The 23,981-nt window shown below is 38.9% G+C and overlaps 1 protein-coding gene and 1 pseudogene across 1 annotated transcript; both read left to right on the forward strand.

Moving 5' to 3' along the window:
• The first annotated feature begins 6,003 nt into the window (after nucleotides 1-6,003).
• Nucleotides 6,004-6,951, forward strand: LOC137768344 (taste receptor type 2 member 3-like; annotated as a pseudogene).
• An 11,640-nt stretch (nucleotides 6,952-18,591) lies between these two features.
• TAS2R5 (taste 2 receptor member 5) lies at nucleotides 18,592-19,353 on the forward strand. The gene has a single exon (XM_068549826.1). It carries the CDS (start codon nucleotides 18,592-18,594, stop codon nucleotides 19,351-19,353), a length of 762 nt encoding a protein of 253 aa, XP_068405927.1.
• Nucleotides 19,354-23,981: the final 4,628 nt, after the last annotated feature.

A 23,981-nucleotide genomic window follows, 5' to 3' on the forward strand; every position in this document is an offset into this window, starting at 1 on the left:
CTCTGGTTGCAGAGGATATTTGTTATAGCATGTTATTTTTATAAAGGTTACAATCAAACAGGTATACAATATTTTAATGGACCTATATGATAAAACTATTCAAAAAGGAATGATACATACAGAATTCAAGATGAGTTACCATAGGAAGCTGAGGGAAGGAACAAGGTGTAGGACACAGAAGAAGCATACATGTGCCATGGTACCACTGGTGATGTTTTACTTAAGTTGGGTGGTGGGATTATGGGTACTTAATTTGTTTGCTTTATAATATACCTATATGTTACATGTATTTTTATATGTATTAAATATTACATTAAAAGAATAGCAGTTTTCATAAAAATATCCTAAGTATGGGTAATGTATAGGGCAGTGACCCTATTAATAGCTAACGTTTAAGAAACACTCCTGCATTTTACATTTTTATAGTCATTATCTTATTTAATCACTGTAACAATTCTGTGAAATAGATACTATTATTATGCCTATTTCACAGATGAGCAAATTTTAGTTTAGGAAGATTAGCTTGCCTAAGGTCACATAGCTAATCAGCAGTGGCACTCAGATTCAAATCCAGGCCTGATTCCAGAACCCAGGTCCTTCAACCATTCATTCATATTGACTATCTGGTACCTCCTCATTTTATTTATTTCCAACCTGAGGATCAGAAAGATCAAGACATTTGCGTAATGTCACATAATTAGCTTAAAGCATTTCTATGGCAAGGATACAAGTATCCTAGGTTACTATCTTCTGGGATTTTTTCCAATTTACCATAGTGGCAGATCCCTAATTGATAAAATGTGTTATACAGATAAATGAGGAGTAATGTTAAAGGAAGAGAATGGGACCCAGAGGGGTCTCAATAAAACACCTGTTGGTTTGAGGTGCAGCCCATGGTTTGAGAGTTTATAGGGATCATTAGGAACCAGAGCAGATGATGCAGTGTGATCTAAAAGAGAGGGGATCTAAGATCTTGTCTCTGACATAACATTACTGCTCAAGGCCCCATTTTTTTCTTGTATTTATTGAGGTGTCATCAATAGGTGATTTTTGAGGTCTTCAGTTAAGGCAGTGGATTCTGAAGCCAGAGTGCCTGGGTCAGAATCCTTGCTGTACTGATTACTAGCTCTATGAGAATCTCTGAGCCTTAGTTTCCTCCTCTTTAAAAATGGGGACAATAATAGAACTCACCTCATGTGTTGAAAATTAAGTGACTTACTCTAGCTACCTTAAAACAGTGCATAGCATGTAATTAAGTATTATGTATGTTTATTATTTTCTTGCTTGGATAGTCTGTGGGTATGTTGGTGGATAAATCATCATCTATTTCGGTAGTGCATGGAATTCCCATTTCTTTACCTTGCCTGCCAGGTGAACTCCCATTTATTTTAAAAAACATATCTCAAATGTTATCTCCTCTTTCAAGCCTGTGACTATTCCAGGCAGAATTTGGTCCCTTCTCTGTGCAAATATGTATATTTTGTATCTATCTCTTAAAGCATTGGTCATATCGTTACGTAATTTTTTGGTAGATATGTCTCTCTTGCTTTCTAGTCCATGATTTCGTGCACCTGGTACACTTCCTGTCACGTAGTAGATGCTCAAGTGTTAGATGAATGAGTGGCAGTACAGAAATAAGATTTAATTTCTAGTTCATTTATTTTCCATTGTTTTTCCTGAAATCCAATGATATTAGAAAGTGAATCTAAAACTTGAGATAAAAACAAAAGTGAAACTTCTGGAAAATTTATTTATTCCATATATTTTTATTGAGGTTCTACTATGTTCCAAGGACTGAGCTTAGGGCCAGATGGTATTCAGTGAGTAAAACACCAAAAGGGTACATTATTAACAAATTACTCGGAGCAACAGGCACCTAACCATAATTGTCCTGGACAAACTGGGAAATATGAACACTCTTCTTATAAGAAATTTATACTGCAAAGATGAAAGTCGTCCAAAAATAACCCTAGGAGTTCAGTCTAGGTTGCCTGGACAGCAGGTTATCTGGGAAAAGATAACCTGTTTATCTTTCTTTCACTTCTTTCACTTATGTGAAGCACTTATGTGTTTCACATAAGCTCAATTCCCACAGAACTGATGACTTTCTCCTTCTAACACCGGGAACTAGAACATCTAAGGTCCCCAGGTGTTGGTCAGCTGGCCTTCCTAGACAACTCCTGTAATAGCTGGCTTCCCAAATCCAGATTTTCTGGCATTAGGCAGACTGTTTATTTTCCTACTGACAAAGTTGCTTTCACACTTTTGTTACAAGAAGTGAGACCAATAGAGAGGATGAAGTATCTCCATTGGCGTACAGATGTATACTGCTAACCTAACAGTGCCCAGGTCCCTCTGTGTAGTCATAGGAGGATGAGGAGGAACCATGCTTTCATTTCTGTTGTTGATATAGAAGTTTTCTCTGACTCCAATAAAGCCTATTCCTTAACTCAGACCATGTGATATTATAAAATTTATCTTGAATTCTGTTGCATGCAGAAGGATATTTAGAAGAGATTCTCAGTATACGGTATACTATGAGGAGTTATATTTTGTGCAGTTGTACTGGGAAGCCAGTGAAGTGTTTTAAGTAATGGAGTGGAATGATCTAATTTACACTTTAACAGGATCATTCTTGTGGCTGTATGGAGAATGTATTATGGGAGAAAAGATTAGCAGTAGAGAAATGGGTTAGGAGGCCATTGAGCAGTTCATATGAGAGATCATGGTAGCTTGGACCACGGTGGAGGCAATGGAAATGGAAAATCATCCATGTTAGCCACATACAGAATGTATTTATGCATATATAGTTTGAGGGTGGGCCTTTAGGATCCTGATAAGATGCTCACTTAGACTTATTACTGGCCATTGTGCATTCTCCAGGTCAGGACTTTAAGGGACTTGGAAGGCTGCATACCACTTATCATTTTATATATATTGCTGAGCTTTCTGCTGTGTACACTCAACTCTACTGATTTCCTTCTGTGTTCTTCAGATTACTGAACTTTGATTGGTATAAATGGATATTATCTATGATTTGTCTTGATGTCAGTCCGAGTGTACTCCTGACGTTTATCAACACAATTGTCATGCAGATTAGTATCAGAAGTGGGAATGATGCAAAGACCTGGACCATGATGTCTAAGTCCTTGTGGAGAAAGTGTCAAGAATAATGAAGGAGTGGAAGATGATCTCAGAATGCCTTGTTAGTCTGCTGATCTGTGTTTTGAAGTGTATTCTCTCAGCTCACTCTCTTCAGGGTCTCCCAACTGAAAAATCTCAGCTACGGTCAGGAGGTCCCCTCCACACAGGTCTCTCTCTCTCTCTCTCTGAGTGGTATCATGGTATGGTGCCCCATTGTTCCTAGCCCTGAGGTACTGCACTATCTGTTTATGGCTTCCCTGTACTCTGTCCATCATTTTGTAAATAATCCCTTTTTAAAACTCTTCTAGAATTATCCAGTTTATGCAGATTATTTTCTGCCAAGGCCCTCACTTATATACTTACTTTGGTCTTTTACTCATGGACATATATACACTACCAAATGTAAAACAGATAGCTAGTGGGAAGCAGCCACATAGCACAGGGAGATCAGCTCAGTGCTTTGTGACCACCTAGAGGGGTGGGATGAGGAGGGTGGGAGGGGGACGCAAGAGGGAGGAGATATGGGGATATATGTATATGTATAGCTGATTCACTTTGTTATAAAGCAGAAACTAACACACCATTGTAAAGCAATTATACTGTAATAAAGATGTTAAAAAAAAAAGAATGAAGGAAAGCAGGTACATGATCTCTAAGTAGTTTTTCTAGATGTCTGCAGCCTGGGATGCCACAATATCACAGCTCTAGTATTGATCCCTCCGACAAACTGCAGGCTTAATAGAATTGGACTTGGAGTATATGTGGTTATTTGGTTGACCATGGCCAACATACATTTTGGAAGCAACCATTACTAATGCTGTGGTGTTAGTTATAGTATGATGGTTTTAGTATTTATGTTAAGAGATGAGAATGGTTATAACTATGGGCTCATAATTCATATCACTGGTACCTGATGGAATAATAGCAGTGATAGTGATGATATTCAACAGAAGTCATTTGGGAAATTGAACTCTGGTCACCAGCTAATTTGGTGTACATGGAAACACACTGTCCTCGGAAAGAATCAAAACATGAGAGAGAAAAATGACAGTTAACCCTAAATTGCTCAATAACAACTTAAGAAAGGTACAAGTTCTAATTTTGGAAGGGGTAAAAATAATAGGGGTAGTAAAAAAGTATGATTGAACTGAAATGGTAAGTGAAATGCATTCTGATATGTTGTATATTCTAAACTTTTTCATCATGGATAATTCTAATGCATGGGTAGAGGAATCTTATCAGTGTATTTCTTCTTATGAGGGGAGGTAAAAGGTGTTATAATGACAAAAATCTGCATCTATAGAACTGAGGCCCTGAGAAAAAAACTGAACAGGGTCGGTGGTAGGTTACAGGATCAGCCCTACAACTGGTCTGAGGTTCTGTTACAAGACTCCCAGGGACAGCTGGGAACTGGCCTTATTCTAATTCTGTAGCATGGAGTTAAGGAAGCATTTGGGCCAGGTTGTCAAGTTAGCCTGAGAAAGCTGAGCGTAATGAAGGAGGACTTATGCCTGAGTGTCTCTACGACGCTCTGTAACCGTAGCGTACACCACATAATGCCAAGACTGATGAGGTTCACTAGCTCAGGTGAGTGGCTCCTTGGCATGTATCCCTCAGTCTGTTACTAGATAATGTTGCTGAACTCTCTGTTTTGTATCTTGATGGCATGGATTTCTTTCTTTACCCTTCAGATCAGTGTTTTCAAACAGTATTTGTAACAACTCGTTGGTAGGTTGTAAAATCAAGTTTGTGATCTACAAGCAGCATTGAAAGAAATAGAATAGGATAGAAAATATCAGAATGCCACACATGTAGAAAGGGAAATATGGTTTTGTGAAACCTTTGTGTTCTAGTATTATATACATATATTGGGTTGGCCAAAAATTTCGTTTGGGTTTTTCATGACATCTTATGAAAACCCGAACGAACTTTTTGGCCAACCCAATATTTAGATTGTGACATGTATATGTATATATACACACATATATATGTTTTATATATATATAAGACAATATAAGAAGTATTACTATTGGTTATAGTCAAAATCTGTAAGGCACTGTTTTGGTTGACAGAGAGTGTCTGTGTGTGTTTTCTGTCAGCCTGAACTATCACTGACATGTCAATACAGTGGTCGTCCCTCTGAAAAAATCCATACTTTGAGTAGCTCATATGTTACTTCATTATTGTTATCATTAAATATTCAGGTAGTTAAGAATTTCCGATGCTATGGCTCACTAGGGAAGAGCTTGTAGCCCCTTCATGTAAGGCATACTCTAAGAGGCACACTTTTTAATTCTAATCCAGGACCATTGACACTGAACCTTTTCTATTTTATGAATGTAAACCTCCCTCCAGGGTGACTGTGATAGTGCCTTATAGTGGAATTCTGATATTTCGCCCTTTTGTATGTGTCCCTGAGTCCTCCCTCCTGAAGAGTAAGACCTCTCACTCTTCTGAGTGATTCTGTGCGACCCTTCTGGTGACACACCTTTCCATTCTGGGTGGCTCAGAACCCTTCTGCCTTTGAAACTGAGTCCAAATCCTGCATCTTCTTTGTGACTCAGATCTCTTCCTTCTCTGTGTGACACTGGACACTACTCTATTTGCATTTTGGCAAAGAGCTTCTGAGTTTAGATCATAGATGGAATGTGACAATCCATGTCGTCTCTGAAGAGGACAGACTAACCTGAAAGAGCAGAGAGGGTGTGCTAAATTGTGCTCCACAACAGGCTAAATTGGGCAGAGACAAGAGACAGGTACAGAGAAGCAGCAGGTAGAGGTGATTAACAGAGATTTCAGGTTAGCAAGAGAGTGTTCATCCACAGAAGGAACGAAGATCAGGTCTGCCTAATAGCTGACATGCTGGGACTCACTGAGTGCGGGTTTCTGGTTCTGACTGCCACTCAGTTCATTCTGGGAATGCTGGGGAATAGTTTCACGGGTTGGTCAGTGGTAGCAGCTGGTTCAAGAACAAGAGAACCTCTTTGTCTGACTTCATCATCACTAACCTGGGTCTCTCCAGGATTGTTCTGCTGTGGATTCTCTTGATTGATGGTGTTCTAATGGTGTTCTCTTCCAAACTCCACGATGAATAATTTGCAATCATGCAAATTAGTGATATTTTCTGGACATTTACAAACCATCTGAGTATTTGGCTTTCCACCTGTCTCAGTGTCTTCTACTGCCTGAAAGTTGCCATTTTCTCCCATCCTACATTCCTGTGGCTCAAGTGGAGAGTTTCCAGGTTGGTTGTATGGATGCTGTTTAGTACCCTGCTCTTATCATGTAGCAGTGCCGTCTCTCTGATCCATGAATTTACGATCTATTCTGTTCTCAGTGGAATTGATGGAATGGGGAATGTGACTGAACCCTTTAGAAAGAAAAGAAATGAATATAAACTGATCCATGTTCTTGGGACTCTGTGGGACCTCCCTCCCTTAATTGTATCTCTAGCTTCCTACTTTCTGCTCATCCTCTCCCTGGGGAGGCATATGCAGCAGATGCAGCAAAACTTTACCAGCTCCAGAGATCCAAGTACTGAGGCCCACAGGAGGGCCATCAAAATCATCCTTTCCTTCCTCTTTTCCTACTTTACTTTCTTATATTTTCAATTTTGACATCCAGTTATTTCTACCAGCAACTGAGGTGATTATGATGACTGGAGAAGTAATTACAAGTTATATCCTGCTGGCCGCTCATATATTCTCATTCTGGGAAATAATAGGCTGAAGCAGATGTTCAATGGAGATGCTTTGGTGTGAGCCTGGTCATCTGAAGCCTGGATCCAAGGAACCCGTTTTTCCATAGAGCATCTGCGGGCACAGGAGGGAGCCTAGGAGTCCTTAGACCTGGCTCAGGATTACAGGGCTCTTCCTGACCCTCCCGTGGTACCACTTCTGTCACATCAGTAGGAGAGACACTACTGCTTCATTCTGTCCCACTCGGGGACACTTCTCATGGCCTCTCCTTGTATGGTTGTTGTTCTTGTTGTTGTTTTTTAAATTTATTTATTTTATTTTTGGCAGCATTGGTTCTTGGTTGCTGCGTGTGGGCTTTCTCTAGTTGTGGCAGGTGGGGGCTACTCTTCGTTGCGGTGCACAGGCTTCTCATTGCGGTGGCTTCTCTTGTTGCAGAGCACGGGCTGTAGGCGCGGGGGCTTCAGTAGTTGTGGCATGTGGGCTTCAGTAGTTGCGGCTCACGGGCTCTAGGGTGCAGGCTCACTAGTTGTGGCACACAGGCTTAGTTGCTCCGCGGCATGTGGGATCTTCCCAGACCAGGGCTCGAACCTGTGTCCCCTGCATTGTCAGGCCGATTCTTAACCACTGTGCCACCAGGGAAGCCCCTGTATGGTTGTTTTGGAGAGGGTGAAATAGTCTTTGGAAAGTGTCAGTGTGGTAAAACACTCACTATGTAGACATGGAGTTGTATTTTAGTAACTATCAGCTCAACATAATGGGCTGATTATTAACTTTAACTTAAAGTTTATACTGATAGCAATGTAGTGATCTAGAGGGGAAAGAGTAAAAGCATTGCAGTCCCACAGACTTGGGTTTGAATTCTGGTTCTGTCCATTTTCCAAGACTTTTTGGCCTTAGTTGAATTACTTTAATTACCTCTCTTCCCCCTTTTAAAAATGCGGACTGTGATACTGACCTCACGGGGTTTTAGAGATTCATGAGACAATGTGTGCCGTCATTTCAGCTCAGTGTATTGTGTCAGCATGCAGTAGGTGAAGCTGTTAGTGTAACAGACCGTGAATTGTGTGGCAACAGCAATTCCCACAAGTGACCAGTTTCCACAAATCCATTGTGTAATGACAAACAGTGGAATGAAAATCAAGACGCTTGGATACTAGGTTCTAATCCAGTCTGGTGGTTAAGTCATTTTACTTCAATTTCAGTTGTCCTTTGCATTCCTTTATCATTTTGCTAAAGTAGATTTTCAAGTCATTTTTAATTTTTTAGACTGGGCAAAAATCCAAACAGTTTTTTGGTTTGTTTAATTAACCAAGATGCATATCTACTTTTAAAATTTCAGAGTTTTATAAAAAAAAAAAAAGCAGTTTTTGTAAGTGTAATCACTTTTATTTTAATAAAATTATGTAGGCATTGATTTCCTTCCTGTCACCGAACAGTGCTGACAAGTCCATGAGAATGTTGTTGCTTGAGATCTCAAACTTGTAAACATATTTAGGACACATGGCAATTCTGAATCTGGACGTCTATCACTAATGGGGCTCTCAGGTATAAAGTTTTGGGGCTAAGAATGTGGACCAGCCGGCCTGGGTTCAAATCCTGACCCTGCCCAAACTGGGTGACCTTGGGGAAGTTTCTTAACCTCTCTCTATTTCACTTTCCTCATTTGTAAAATGGGAATAGTAATAGTATTTTCTTGATAGGTTGTTGGAAGGAATGAGTGAGTTAACACATGAAAACTGCTTAGAGTCCCACATGGAGTACATAATCAATAAATACTGCTATTATTATTATTGTTGTTATTTTATGAAGGAGTTACATTCTGACATAGCATGAAAGATCACCACATTACTTGGCATTTTGTCATATGTAACCAAAAATGAATTCTCAGGTTGTTCTGATTTATATATTCATTTTCAAAATTATAGGAATAAAAATGTCTTTTGGTCTGTATTGTTTGCTTTCAAATTGATACATGCCTCTCAGGGCTGCTAGGAGAATTCCTAATCCTGACATAACTTAAAATTCTCTTTCAAAAAGGTATCTGTTGAAACTTATAAGAATGATTTAATATTCATTCATAATTCACTAAAGAAGAAGGATTCTGACACGAGTACTTCTGTAATTAATAAAAATATCTGTGCTTCTTTTCAGCACAGGGAAGTTTAGCCGTGGAATAACCATGCTGTCTCAGTTGGTGTCTGCTGTGTTCACCCTAAATCATGCTCTTGGATTCATCCTCACCCACTCTGAACACTTGTTCCTACTTCCTGTCACTTTGACAGCTTCTCTACCTAGCCCTGACTTTCTGGTTCCTTAGCCCTTACCTGAGTTCCTGATTCTGCCTTCTGCTTTGGGTGTGGGGATTTTCTTCTCTTTTAATTGAACATAACATTTACTAGAGATTTTGGCTTGGCTGTTGTTTGTTTCCTGGTGCCTTTGGCTAACTTCTGAAGGACTCCTCCTCTGACTAAGGAATTTCTACTGAGGCTCCATTAAATCCTACCCTGATGTAATAGATTCAGATGTGGTGCAGCAAACTTGCTCAGGTTACCACTACTGTTCATTCCACTGGAGCCTGGAATATGGATGGAAAATGTAGAATTTCCTGATAGGGAGCCTGTTGTGGTAGTCCAGTTGGCTGAATGCAGAGTTTCCTTCCCTGGGAGTAAATGAAATCAGATTCATAGGTGTGGCATTCCCAACCCCTCCCCTGTTTCCACTTTCAGAGAAATTTGGAGGTGACACGTGGAAAAGCTGAGACTTTGTTATGTGACTTCATCAATATGTGGACTGCCCTTAATCAAAGTCTGGGGTGGGAGTGGGGATATGGGTCTGAGTAGTGGGTGGGTTGCCAAGGAAAGGAGTCTTGTTGCTGGAGGCACACTGAAGGGAAGTTTAGCTATTTTGGAGAGGATATGGTCTTCTGAATCTACCAGGGAAAATACTTAATTTTTCAGGTCCTCACCAAGTCCCAGGCCATGGGGAAGAGCTACCTAATGCCTCACTCCCATTTTTGAGAAACCCTGGAAGCGGCCATTTTGTTTGTTTTGTTTTGCTTTCAGTAAATTAACTTTAGTTGCTAAATCCCTTAAGACTCTTAAATCTAGTTGTTTCATGCACAAAGGACCAGAGCATGGCTTGGTTCCCCCACTGTGACCAGGGTCAAAGTATGGGAATGAGAATTGTCCCCGCATTTGGAGTCCAGTTACATGCTGGAGCTTGTTCCTAAGGCCACGTGTCTGTGCCACGCACATCTGTTCTTCGGTGTATTGTGGGGGGCTTTAGCACAGGAATCAACAGCAACTTATGACAGTACCTCCTGAAACCTTCCAAGTTTCCACCAGGGCCCCCTATGTTCCATGTCGCGTGGAATTACTCATTTTTGATACTCTCTGACCTCTTAGGCCGAGTTCATAGCTCCTAACAGTTAATGGGATTGAACCATAGTTTGGTCCCAGGAGGATTATGAATGGAAAAAAAACCAGACGAAACCAAAAACCCCCCAAAATTACATTCCAACATTTCTTAAACGGTTTCAGTGCTTATCAATGCTCTTTACCTTATACCAATACAATATCCCTGATATTTCCCAACTGTTGATGAACAGGGCTATCTAGAGGATCTGCAAGTTGTGTTTGTGATTTTCTTGATTTGGGATAAGTGGAAAGGGAAGTCAATGTTATTTGTTCATAATCTGTAAGGAGTTCTGTTTTAAGAAAGCAAAAGTGACCTTATAAACTCCAACAAGTGCTGCTGATGCTTGTATATTATTTTCTGGTATTTCTACATTTTGCTGGACTAGAAAAATGTATAATGTAGTGGCTAAGAATGTTAGTTCTGGAATCACACATTTGGGTTCAAATCCTGACCCCACCACTTATTAGATGCATGATCTTTGGCAAGTTACTAAACCTCCTTGGACTTCACAGTTTCCTTTGCTATAGAATAGGCATCCTTCATGGGATTGGTGTGAGGATTAAACGTATAGAAAGTGTTTTAGCAACTAAAGCATAGTAAATGCATAACAAATATTAGCTATTAGTATTTTAACCTATCAAGGGTTGAGCTGGAAGTATGTACCTCTTGGAGTCCTACTCTTATGACACTGAATCCATGAAATTTATTGTTGCTGTTGGTATGAGGGGACATGATATAAGGGAAAGCCTACTGTTTTCAGCCCCCAGGGGATGGTGGGAAGGAGAAGAGGGAGAAAGAAAAGGGATTGCAAGTAGGGTAGGTGAGAGTCCTGGTTTTCCTCCTCTTTGAGGACTGGCTGAAAGCTCCCTGTTTGCAGTCAGTAGGAGCAAAGCACAGGCACAGACTCAGCCTTGAATGCTGGCAGGGCTAGCAGCAACCAAGGGACAAGGCCTTTCCCTGGAAGCCCAAGGAGACGAGGACACTGAAGGAGAGGACATGACACTTCTCTGCCATCAATGTGGTGTAGTTAACCTCAACCCTCTCCCCGTACACGCCTGGACCCTAATTAAAGGAGAGAAGCATGGCATGGGGAGGATGTCTCAGAGGTTTTTATTTTTAAATCTGTAGAAAATGAACATTTTTCTGGAGATATTCTTTGCATTATCCCATTGGATTAAACTCTTCTCTCAACCACAGGTGGAGACTCCGGAGAAAAACTCTAATACTTTTAGACAAAATTAGGAACCTTATTTTTTCTCTACATATCTTAGTTTGCAGAGTGAGTAAATTTTGTTGCCCACACTATAATTAAATTGTCCGTGTAACTTGGTGGAGCTCGCCCAATGACCAGAGCAATATTTCGAGGTTAACCCTGAAAAATATATTATCAGATGTTCATGAGTAGACTTTCTTGACATGTTCCGTCTAGCTTGGGTATCTCTCTGTTGCCAAACAGGGTACTCACAGCCACAGAGAGGGATGATTTCTGAAGTTTTCTTGGTTGCTCAGGTTTGAACCCTTACTGCTCAGCTGGCAGATCTCTTTGAGAAAGGGATGGGTTCTGGCTACCTGTCGGACGCTGCTGTAATATTTCAGGAATAAATAAATTTCTTACTCCATTTTGATTCTGGATTATCCTGATTCTAGTTCATTCATTCATACCACAGACATTTATATAACATTCTCTCTGCACTAAACACTGTACTAGATCAGTTCTTATTTTCAACAACATTGCATCTGGTGGGTAATAAAGACACAGAAATGAGTATTCCATGTCTACATCATTGAAACAGATGCTTCAAATATGATAAAGGAATCCTCTTATCACCAGAGGGTTCTGGCACAGGTGATCTTTGTCTCTAGTTCCCTTTTCTGGCAGCCATGAAAATGTACTGCTCACTTCTCCTGCTGTGGGGAGCAAAGTTGACTGAGGGCTCCAGCTGCTGAGCTCCACACTTCCTGCAGGTTGCTGTCAGCCAGTGATGGAGACTGTGGAGTACTAAGGTAGCTCTGTTCTAATGAGACATGAGACTCTTCCAACAGGCAATTTTGGCCCAAGGACTCTCCATCAGCTTGGGTGAACCTTTTTTGGAACTGTGTTGCAGTCTAGGGCTCTTCCTATCCGATTCTTCTTCCTTCTCCCTCCCTTTTTATAGGTATCAGACCTACATTGCTGTCTGAATACTCTATTCACCTTCCTTTGCTCCCTTCCACCTAAAATCTCTTGAATGTCTAATCCTATTTCAGCCTATGCTTCTTGTCTTTTTAAAAGATATGTTAAGTGTTGTGTTTTCTCAAGTGCACTAGAATTTTGGAAATCATCCCAGATTCTTCCTTCTTCTTCAGCTTTAATATTCATTTGGTCACTAGATCCCTTTGGTTGTACTCTAAACATTTTTCTCTCAAATGCCCCCCTGTCTCTTTTTCTGCTCTTTTCAACCCATCAGAGTGACTGCAGCAGGATTCTAACTAGTGTCCTGTTCCCAATTCCATCCCCTTCCAGCAAAGCATTTCCACGTTACTGGGATGTGGGCTTCATACAGTGAACATACAATCATGGCGCTCCTCTCTTAAAATCCTGCAGTGACTCTCCATTGCTTTGGATAAAGTCCAAATACCTTAGCTTGGAATGAGAAGCCATTCATCACTTGGGCCTATTTTCCTATCTGGTTTCATCTTCCAATTCCTTACTTTTTCAAAAGAACCTTGAACTACTTTAGTTCCCAAATATGCCATACTCTTCTAGCTGCTACACTCTTGCATAAGCTGCTTTCTTTGCCTAGAATTCCCTTTCTCACTTGCCAGCTTTGTTAAGTTCTCTTATCCTTCAAGACCTGTCTCCTCCAGGAAACTTTCTCTGACTTTCTCAGATAAAGTTAAGGACTTATTCTGTGTGTTTTCCTAAAATGTTAGATCAAATTACTGTAATGATTATTTATGTCCAAAATTTGTACCTATGGCGTAGATACTTCATGATCTGTCTCTTACTTATCTTTCCAGTTTTATCTCTCGCCACTTCTTCCTCTCCTTGCATCCCCCCATTCTTCTGTTTTCTGAATTTACCACAATCTTTGTCCCCTCTGAGTCTTCACGTAGAGTTCTCCCCCTGTTCTAATGTCCTTCTCCCTCCCACTCTAGCCTTTTGCTTGGATAACCCCTTTGCATCCTCAAGAGTTAATTTATATGTCTCCTTAACGAAGCCTTTCGTGAATATCCAAGGTTGTGTTAAAAGCCCCTCCTGAACACTCCCAATGTACCCTTTGTTTTTCCTTATTATAGCACCTAATACACTGATCTAATAGTCTATTTGTCTCTCCCACTATTCTGTGTGTTCTTTGAAGGCAGGTTGTGCTGTGGGTGATTCTTCTTTGTTTCCCCAGCACCTAACGTATAAGTGACTGGCTGATAATAACAATTTATTGAATGAATGAACCAATGAGGGGCGGCCTAGTGTACTGGAAAGAGCTCAGTCTCAGAAAGACGTTCCAACTTAACCACTGATTTTCTGTGACGCTTGCCAGTCACTTACTCTCTTTGATCTTAATTTTCCTCACCTGTATGTAGGAATAACCAGATCTCCCTCCTAGAACTGTTTTAAAGATTAGCTGAGATTTGTGATGCCTGGTACACTGCTGGGAACATAATAAGCACTGAAAAAAGTCCAAGAAATAAAAGTTTTCTTCTTTGTTCCTCCTAAGCAATAGTGGTACTCTTTTGAAAACAATTCAAAGTTTGTAATTCCTATTGATCCGTGACTGATCTCATTATTTAAAGCCTTCATCAAATAAACTAAGTCACCCTTTTGCTTTGACTATTTGCCCTAAAACTTTCCCTACAGATCTGCCAGGTAGTGGAGTTTGGACTCACAGCTGCAGCACACCCACAAGTGGGTCTTCTTGGCTTCCAGTAAATAGTCAGACTTACAAGACTGTCTTAGGCCACTCTGGCACCAGTGTACTCAGATGGGTATAGTTCAAGGATCCAGTTCACCAGCAGGGAAGTGTCAGACCGTCTTCTTTTGCAGAGTCCTTGCTGCCAGTTATACAGTTCAGGTGCAAGGAGAAGAGATCCACATTTGGGTAAGGGTGGAAGCTGCCCTAAAATAAAAGCCTCATGTCCCAAAGGATCCAATTTCTCTTGTAATAATTTCATAGACATAGCTCTCAGGGTTGAGCCAAGGGATACACACCTAAGAGTCATCCATCACACTCAAGGAAGCAGGAGGTCTCCGTAAGATATTTATGTTTAACTGAAGGTCAAATTCTCATGCAGGGGGAGAAAGGACTTTGTTAACACTTTTCCCATAGTGACCCTTGCAGAAGTAACTTCAGATGGAGCCAGCTTACTCGTTGTTCTTGCTAGCCAACATGATCACATCTTAATTATAGTACCTCCTGCTACCGAGAACCCAACAGCTTGGTATATCAACCTCTGAATTGGGTCGGCTACTGCCCAACAGTGGGTTTCCCCCTCTTTTTTGGAACATTTAATACTTTTTCTTTTAATTGAGGTATAGTTGATTTACAATGTTGTGTTAGTTACTGGTGTATAGCAAAGTGATTCAGATACATACATATATATATCCATATATCAACATATATATATATATCCATATATCAGCATACATAATATGTGGGTGTATATATATTCTTTTTCAGGTTTTTTTCCATTATAGTTTATTACAAGATATTGAGTATAGTTCCCTGTGCTATACAGTAGGTCCTTGTTGTTTATCTATTTTATACATAGTAGTGTGTATCTGATAATCCCAAACTCCTAATTTATCCCTCCCCTACCTTTCCCCTTTGGTAACCATAAGTTTGTTTTCTATGTCTGTGAGTCTGTTTCTATTTTGTAAGTAAGTTCATTTGTATCAGTTTTTAGATTCCACATATAAGTGATATCATATGATATTTATCTTTCTCTGTCTGACTTATTTCACTTAGTATGATAATCTCTAGGTTCATCCATGTTGCTGCAAAGGACATTATTTCATTCTTTTTTTATGGCTGAGTAATATTCCATTGTATATATATACACCACGTCTTCTTTATCCATTTACCTGTTGATGGATGTTTAGGTTGCTTCCGTGTCTTGGCTATTGTAAACAGTATGAACATTGGGGTGCATGTATCTTTTTGAATTAGAGTTTTCTCCAGATATATGCCCAGGAGTGAGATTGCTGGATCATCTGGTAGCTCTATTTTTAGTTGTTTAAGGAACCTCCAGACTTTTTTCATAGTGGCAGCGCAACTTACATTCCCACGAACGGTGTACAAGGAATCCCTTTTCTCCACACCCTACCTAGCATTTGTTATTTGTAGACTTTTTGATGATGTCTGTTCTGACAGGTGTGAGGTGATACCTCATTGTAGTTTTGATTTGCAGCCCTCTAATAATTGGCGATGTTGAGCATCTTTTCATGTGCCTATTGGCCATCTGTATGTCTTCTTTGGAGAAATGTCTATTTAGATCTTCTGCCCATTTTTTTATTGGGTTGTTTGTTTTTTTGATATTGAGCTGTATGAGCTGTTTGTATATTTTGGAAATTAAGCCTTTGTCAGTCACATTGTTTGCAAATATTTTCTCCCAGGCTGAAGGGTCTTTTCATTTTGTTTATGTTTTCCTTTGGTGTGCAAAAGCTTGTATGTTTGAAAGGTCCCATTTGTTTATTTTTGCTTTTATTTCTATTGCTTTGGGAGACTGACCTAAGAAAACATTGCTATAATTTATGTCAGATAATGTTTTGCCTATGTTCTCTTCTAGGAGTTTTATGACATCATGTCTTATTTTTAAGTCTTTAAGCCCTTTCGAGTTTGTGTATGTGTGTGTGTGTGTATGTGTGTGTGTGTGTATGGTGTGAGGGAGTGTTTCATTGATTTACATGCAGCTGTCCAGCTTTCCCAACACCACTTGCTGAAGAGACTGTCTTTTCTCCATTGTATATTCTTTTCTCCTTTGTCAAAGCTTATTGACCATAGGTGTGTGGGTTTATTTCTGGACTCTCTGTTCTGTTCCGTTGATCCATATGTCTGTTTTTGTGCCAGTACCATGATGTTTTGATTACCGTAGCTTTGTAGTATTGTCTAAAGTTTGGGGGGGTTATGCCTCCGGCTTTGTTCTTTTTTCTCAGGATTGCTTTGGCAATTCTGGGTCTTTTGTGTTTCCATATAAATTTTAGTATTATTTGTTCTAGTTCTATGAAAAATGTCTTGGGTAATTTGATAGTGATTGCATTAAATCCGTAGATTGCTTTGGGTAGTATGGCCATTTAAGCAATATTAATTATTCCAATCCAAGAGCCTGGGATATCTTTCCATTTCTTTGAATCATCTTCAGTTTCCTTTATCAGTGTTTTATAGTTCTCAGCATATGTCTTTCATCTCCTTGGTCAGGTTATTCCTAAGTATTTTTTTGATGTGATTTTAAAAGGGATTTTTTCTTTTACTTTCCCTTTCTGATATTTCATTATTGGTGTAAAGAAATGCAACCAATTTCTGTATTTTAATCTTGTATCCTGCTATCTTGCTGAATTTGTATATCAGTTCTAATAGTTTTTGTGTGGAGTCCTTTGGGTTTTCTATATATAGTATCATGTCATCTACATATAATGACAATTTTACCTCTTCCCTTCCAATTTGGGTACCTTTTATTTCTTTTTCTTGTCTGATTACTGTGGCTAGGACTTCCAATACTATGTTGAATATGAGTGGTGAGACTAGGCATCCTTTTGTTTTCTAGATTTTAGTGGGAAGGCTTTCAGCTTTTCACCTTTGAGTATTATGTTGGTTATGTATTTGCCATAAATAGCTTTTATTATGTAGAGATAAGTTCCCTCTCTACCCACTTTGGTAAGAGTTTTTATCATGAATGGATGTTGAATTTTATCAAATGCTTTTTCTGTGTCTATTGAGATGGTCATGTGGTTTTTGTCTTTTCTTTTGTTGATGTGGTATATCACATTAATTGATTTGTGTATGTTGAACCATCCTTGTGACCCTGGGATGAATCCGACTTCATCATGTTTTTATGTGTTGTTGGATTCGGTTTGCTAATATTTTGTTGAGAATTTTTGCATCTATATTCATCAAAGATATTAACGTGTAATTTTCTTTTTTGGCAGTGTCTTTGTCTGGTTTTGGTATCAGGGTGATGGTGGCTTCATAGAATGACTTTGGGAGTGTTCCCTCTTCTTCAGTCTTTTGAAAGAGATTGAGAAGGATTGGCGTAAGTTCTTCTTTGTATGTTTTTTAGAATTCCCCAGTGAAGCCATCTGGTCCTGGACTTTTGTTTGCTGGGAGATTTTTTTATTTTTTTTAATTACAGATTTCTATTTCACTTCTAGTGATCAGTCTGTTCAAATTATCTATTTCTTCTTGATTCAGTTTAGGTGGGCTCTGTGTTTCTAGAAGCTTGTCCATTTCTTGTAGGTTGTCCAATTTGTTGGCATATAATTAATTGTTTATAGTATTCTCTTACGGTTTTTTTGTATTTCTGCAGTGTCAGTTATTTTTCCTCTTTCATTTCTTATTTTGTTTATTTGGGTCCTCTCTCTTTTCTTCTTGGAAAGCCTGGCCAGAGCTTTGTCAATTTTGTTTATCCTTTCAAAAAATAAGCTCTTGGTTTAATTGTTTCTTTTCCTATTTTTAAAAATCTGTATTGTATTTATTTCCTCTCTTATCTTCATGATTTTATTCCTTCTGCTGACTTTAGGTTTTGTTTGTTCTTCTTTTTCTAATTCTTTTAGGTGGTAGGTTAGGTTATTTGAGATTTTTTTCTTGTTTTTTGAGAAAGGCCTGTATTGCTGTGAACTTCCCTCTTAGGACTGCTGTTGCTGCATCCCATAGATTTTATATGGTTGTATTTTCATTGTTATTTGTCTCAGGTATTTTTTTTTTAACATCTTTATTGGAGTATAATTGCTTTACAATGGTGTGTTAGTTTCTGTTTTATAACAAAGTGAATCAGTTATACATATACATATGTCCCCTTATCTCTTCCCTCTTGCGTCTCCCTCCCTCCCACCCTCCCTATCCCACCCCTCTAGGTGGTCACAAAGCACCGAGCTGATCTCCCTGTGCTATGCGGCTGCTTCCCACTAGCTAGCTATTTTACGTTTGGTAGTTTATATATGTCCATGCCACTCTCTCACTTTGTCCCAGCTTACCCTTCCCCCTCCCCATATCCTCAAGTCCATTCTCTAGTAGGTCTATGTCTTTATTCCCGTCTTGCCCCTAGGTTCTTCATGACCATTTTTTTTTTTTTTTAGATTCCATATATATATGTTAGCATACGGTATTTGTTTTTCTCTTTCTGACTTATTTCACTCTGTATGACAGACTCTAGGTCCATCCACCTCACTACAAATAGCTCAATTTCATTTCTGTTTCCACTTTTCCAGAGCAGCCATTGGCTTCGCTATCTCAGTGTCTTCTGGGTCTTAGTAAGCCAGACCAGCCTGTGGTTTGCCACTTTTCTCAGTGTCTTCTACTGCAGGAAGATCATGACCTTTGAACACCCTGTCTACTTGTGGCTGAAGCAGAGGGCCTGTTGCCTGAGTCACTGGTGTCTTCTGGTGTACTTCATGATCAGTTTGTTACCTATAGTCCATGGTAGCTTAGAGTTCTCCGATCCTTCCCAAGGAAACAGCAGCATTTTATACCCCCATTCAAACTGGCACTATCTGTATATATTATGGCTCAATACAGGAAGTATAATGCCTTTCATGGTGTTGCTTATTTCCTCTGGGATGCTGATTGTCTCTTTGTGTAGACACCACAGGAAGATGAATGTCCATACAGCCGGCAGGAGAGATGCTCAGGCCAAGGCTCACATCACTGTCCTGAAGTCCTTGGGCTGTTTCCTTATACTTTACATAGTTTACATCCTGGCCAGCCCCTTCTCCATCACCTCCAAGTCTTTTTCTGCTGATCTTACTGCTCTCTTCATCTCTGAGACACTCATGGCTGCCTACCCTTCTCTTCATTCTGTCATATTGATCATGAGGAATCCCAGGATGAAGCAGACTTGTCAGAGAATCCTGTGGAAGACAGTATATACTTGGAGGAAAGGAGTGGTCAGGAGACTGTTATGAGACACTTTTTTGATAGCTCTCCAAAAGGGGGCTAACTTTTACATCTTTAAAATTTTTCCTTCTTTTTTTAAAAAAATTTTTATTTTATATTGATTAACAATGTTGATTAACAATGTTGTGTTAGTTTCAAGTGTACAGCAGAGTGATTCAGTTATACATAGACATGTATCTATTCTTTTTCAAATTCTTTTCCCATTTAGATTATCACAGAGTATTGAGCAGAGTTCCCTATGCTGTACAGTAGGTCCTTATTGGTTATCTATTTTAAATATAGCAGTGTGTACATATCAATCCCAAACTCCCAGTCTGTCCTTCTACCCCTCCCCCCCACCCTCCCCCTGCCCCCGGTAACCATAAGTTTGTTCTCTATGTCTGTGAGTCTGTTTCTGTTTCGTAAATAAGTTTGTTTGTATCATTTTTTCTTTTAGATTCCACATATAAGCAGTATCGTATGATATTTGTCTTTCTCTCTCTGACTTACTTCACTTAGTATGATACTCTCCAGGTCCATCCATGTTGCTGCTAATGGTATTATTTCATTTTTTTTTTTTTAAAAATTTTTATTGGAGTATAGTTGATTTACAATGTTATGCTAGTTTCAGGTGTACATCAAAGTGAACCAGTTATAGATATACATATATCCACTCTTTTTCAGATTCTTTTCCCATGTAGGGTATTACAGAGTATCAAGTAGATTTCTCTGTGCTGTACAGTAGGTTCTTATTAGTTGTCTATTTTATATACAGTAGTGTGTGTATTTCATTCTTTTTAATGGCTGAGTAAAAGTTTTCCTTCTTTAACACTATATCAATAAATGGGCAATAGAAAATGCAGAATAAAAATCAATACTGTTTCTCTTTTCACAATGCAAAGTACATTATTTTAATGTATGATAGAAATCAAGGCTAGGGCTTTATGTTTGGTAAATGAGGTGTTATGTTCTGTTTATATATAGAAAATAATTCATTTCTTTTAAAATTACATATATGTTGTGTTTTTCCTATTATATTAAATAGATATTAGGAAAATTTAATATAGTGATCATTAATTTTTATGAAATTTCATCTATCTGTTAATGTTAGTCATTTTAGATAAGCTTAAAAAAAAAGTATCAAATAAGTTTCCCATTTCTCTACTGTAGTTGGTCTCGTTATCTAACTGAAAAACAACAATATATTTCTATTTCTGGGAGTTTCTTTGAGCCCTAGACTTGCCTTTCAGGATAAAAGTCAGTTGGCTGCCACAATTGGTATTAAGTTCTGATGCCCAGGTGGGGCAAGATGGGAGTGAGGGGCACTTGCTTCTGCTCCCCAAAAGAACATTGCTCCCTGGAGAGGTCAAGCCTTATTTTCTTTGGTCATTTGACCATCCTGACTGTCCACTCTGGCCTCTCCACAGCCTAAAGTCAGAGTTTTAGCATGTTGGGTCTTTGAGTTGGATGGAGATCATCTAGAACATCAAATCCATGGAACTGTGTCTGTTTTTGTTTCTTCCTAAGTTCTTGGTGCCTAGAATATTACCTGGCCCATAATAAACAATAAATGTTTTCTAAATGATTGATTAACTGTGTTAACTAGTCTTTTAACTCCTTTTATATATTATAGAGAAATTGAGGCCCAGAGAGGGAAATGGCCTACCCAGAGTTTCATAGAGAGCCAGAACTAAGTTTTCTGACTCCTGGTCCAAGGCTCTTTCCTTTATATCACACTACTTTCCTAAAGAGTTAGCTTTGCCTTTCCCTCCTTTAAATCTCATCCCTTTTTGTATATACTTTCTCAGCCTTCTTTTTAGGCTTATTTGAACACATTTCCTTTGGTTCAGTTCTAAAGGATCTATAATCCAAAGGACAATACTTGATATACTTAAATTTTTTTTTCATTTCTACTTTCATTAACATGTTCTAGCACGTGTCTTTTCCTTATCCAAAGCTGTGAACTGAGGTATGTGCTAGCCACGTGTGGGTGTTAGTCATAGTTCAAGGGAGGGATAGCTCCACTGATGTCACTGTGAGCTGTGTGAGGTCAAGCACCATCTTTGTCTTCTGGAAATGATAATATTCATCCTTTTCAAGTATAGAGATGCTTCTCTAGGTTATATTTTTAGTAGTAGAGTGAATTTTCCACTATGCCATGCCTATTTTTATACAGCTGTCTGTTGTGACCAACTGTCATAATGATAATAACCTAACATTTGTATTGGGCTTTACATTTTATCAGGTATTCTTATATGTAGTCTATTATCTCATTTGATTTTAATAGCAACTCTATGCAGGTAGTAATTCTATCCCCATTCTATAGATGACAAATCTCAGGCTGGAGTGATGATTTGCTTAACATCATCAACTAGTAAACAGTCAGATAAAACAGTCCCAAATGTTTGGACTCCAAGTCTTGTGCTTTTACCAGTAAACCTTAAGTTCCTCTTGTTCATAGTTGTAAGACTTCATGCCGGGATTAGCCTGTGGAATGCTCAAGTTTGTGAGTATTTTTAAACAGGTGAAATAAGCAACTAATCTTTCATGTTTGGTGTTGGCGGGATGCCTGGGAGTCGAGATCCGAAATCATGACAGACTGAAGTATGTATGACTTGCTTTTCTAAGGGACAGAACACTTGCATTTTCCCAGTCATCTTTTGGGATTGGATTTCCTTCCTTTTCCGTGCGTGATTTAGCTCATGATGGATGTGAGGCTACTTTGTGTTTTATCCAAAAAAACAAATCTGGAGGCAAATCTGTGCTCTTGAATTGAATCTTCTGTAATTAAATCTTTTATAGTTTGCATTCTCCGAGCTGCAGCTGGATCCATGTTCATGTGCATAAGTGTGTATGTATGTGTGTAGGTCTTACTACTTCCCTTTCTGTTACGTGGTATGATCTCTGCTGGTGCAGCCTAGAGGGGGACTAGAAAAAGATGTAAACAATACAGAAAGGTAGAAAGTGTACAGCAGCATTTCCCATTCCACTCCCTGTTATTAGTCCCACTGCCCAGATGTGGTCACATGTTACCATTTGTCTTAGTTCTTCTGGTGATTACTTTCACAACTCTAAATAATATTTTGCCTTTCTTACTTGGTTTATCAACTTTGAAACTGTAACTTTTGAATCCCATTCATCAAAGTTTGGGAATCATCTCACTTAACCCCAAATTTATTCCCCTCTCCTATATTTGATTAGTTTTATTTACTTGTCATTCTTCTGGTTACTAATTTTGTAACTTCAAGTAATATGTTTTTCACTTTACTTTTTGAACCATAACTTATGACAGTGTCTACAGAATCTGACTATGTAGAAGGAAGAAATTAGTGCTTTAACTCTCATGTATTTTTCCCACATCCCAACTCATGTGTCCAACTTGAAATGACTGAAGGAGGAAATTAATTTATTGGAAGGAAATTGGCTATCTCTTAGAATCAATGGGAAGTCTGGAGAGTCAACATCAGAATGGGAACCAAGAGGGTTTAAACAGCTGAGAACACAGCCAAGTCAGTCTAGAGGGACTGATGCTGGCAGCAACACTCACATTTCAACTGTCAGCATTATGTCCTAGACAGTGCCACTGCCTCTGTGAATGTGTCCCTTTGCGTCATAGTACGTAAGCCCTGGCTAAGAGCTTCTGGTTGGCTGATTGTAGGTCGCACACCTGCCCTAGATGATAGGTCCTGTGGTGAGAAAAAGTCTGATTTCCCTTTGGCTTCTAAAATGTGTATTTTTAAATTAGATGAAATAACGTACTCAACAATGAGGTTAAGTAGCAGAATCGATACAGCAGATGGTCGATTAATGAACTGGAAGGTCAGCTCAAAGAACTCTCTCAGAAGGTATCAGGAAGCAATAAAAAGATGGAAATAGGAGAAACAGGCCAAAAAAATTAAGCATATAGATTGAAGACAAAAGAAACTACTGGGGACAACTTTCTCTCAATTAAACAGAAAACGTTAGCAATATATAAGCATTTTAAGAGCAGAGCTGAAAACTTTGCTGAGGGGCTTTCCTTTAGTGAGAGCTAGTGGAGTGACTTCAAGAACTTCTACATTTTATGTTAAATGCAGTTATCATATGAGCCAGCAATTCCTCTCATAGGTATATAGCCAAGAGAAATGAAAATATATGTCCACACAAAAATTTACCAATGAATGTTCATGGCAACACTGTTCATAATAGTCAAGAAGTGGAAACAACCCAAATGTCCATCATCCGATGAATGGATAAACAGAATGTGGTGTGTGTGTGTGTGTGTGTACATGCATACACATATTCATACGATGGAATATTATTCAGCCATAAGAAGGAAAGAAGTACTGATACATGCTACAACACAGATAGACCTTGAAGCATTATGCTAACTGAAGGGAGCCTGTCACAAAGACTGCATGTTATATGATTCCCTTTCTATGAAAGGTCCAGAATAGGCAAATCTATAGAACCAGAAAGTTGATTAGTGGTTTCAAGGTGCTGGGGAATAGAGGTATTGGGTAGTGACTACTTATGGGTATAGCTTTCTATCAGGGTCATGAAAATGTTCTAAAATTAGATGGTGGTAATAATTGCTTAAGTCTGTGACTATATGAAAAACCACTGAATTTTACACTTAAAGACACATTAAAGAAATTAAAGATATAAGTATTGGAAA

Source organism: Eschrichtius robustus, chromosome 8, assembly GCF_028021215.1.
Source record: "Eschrichtius robustus isolate mEscRob2 chromosome 8, mEscRob2.pri, whole genome shotgun sequence".
NCBI classification, from domain to species: Eukaryota; Metazoa; Chordata; class Mammalia; order Artiodactyla; family Eschrichtiidae; genus Eschrichtius; species Eschrichtius robustus.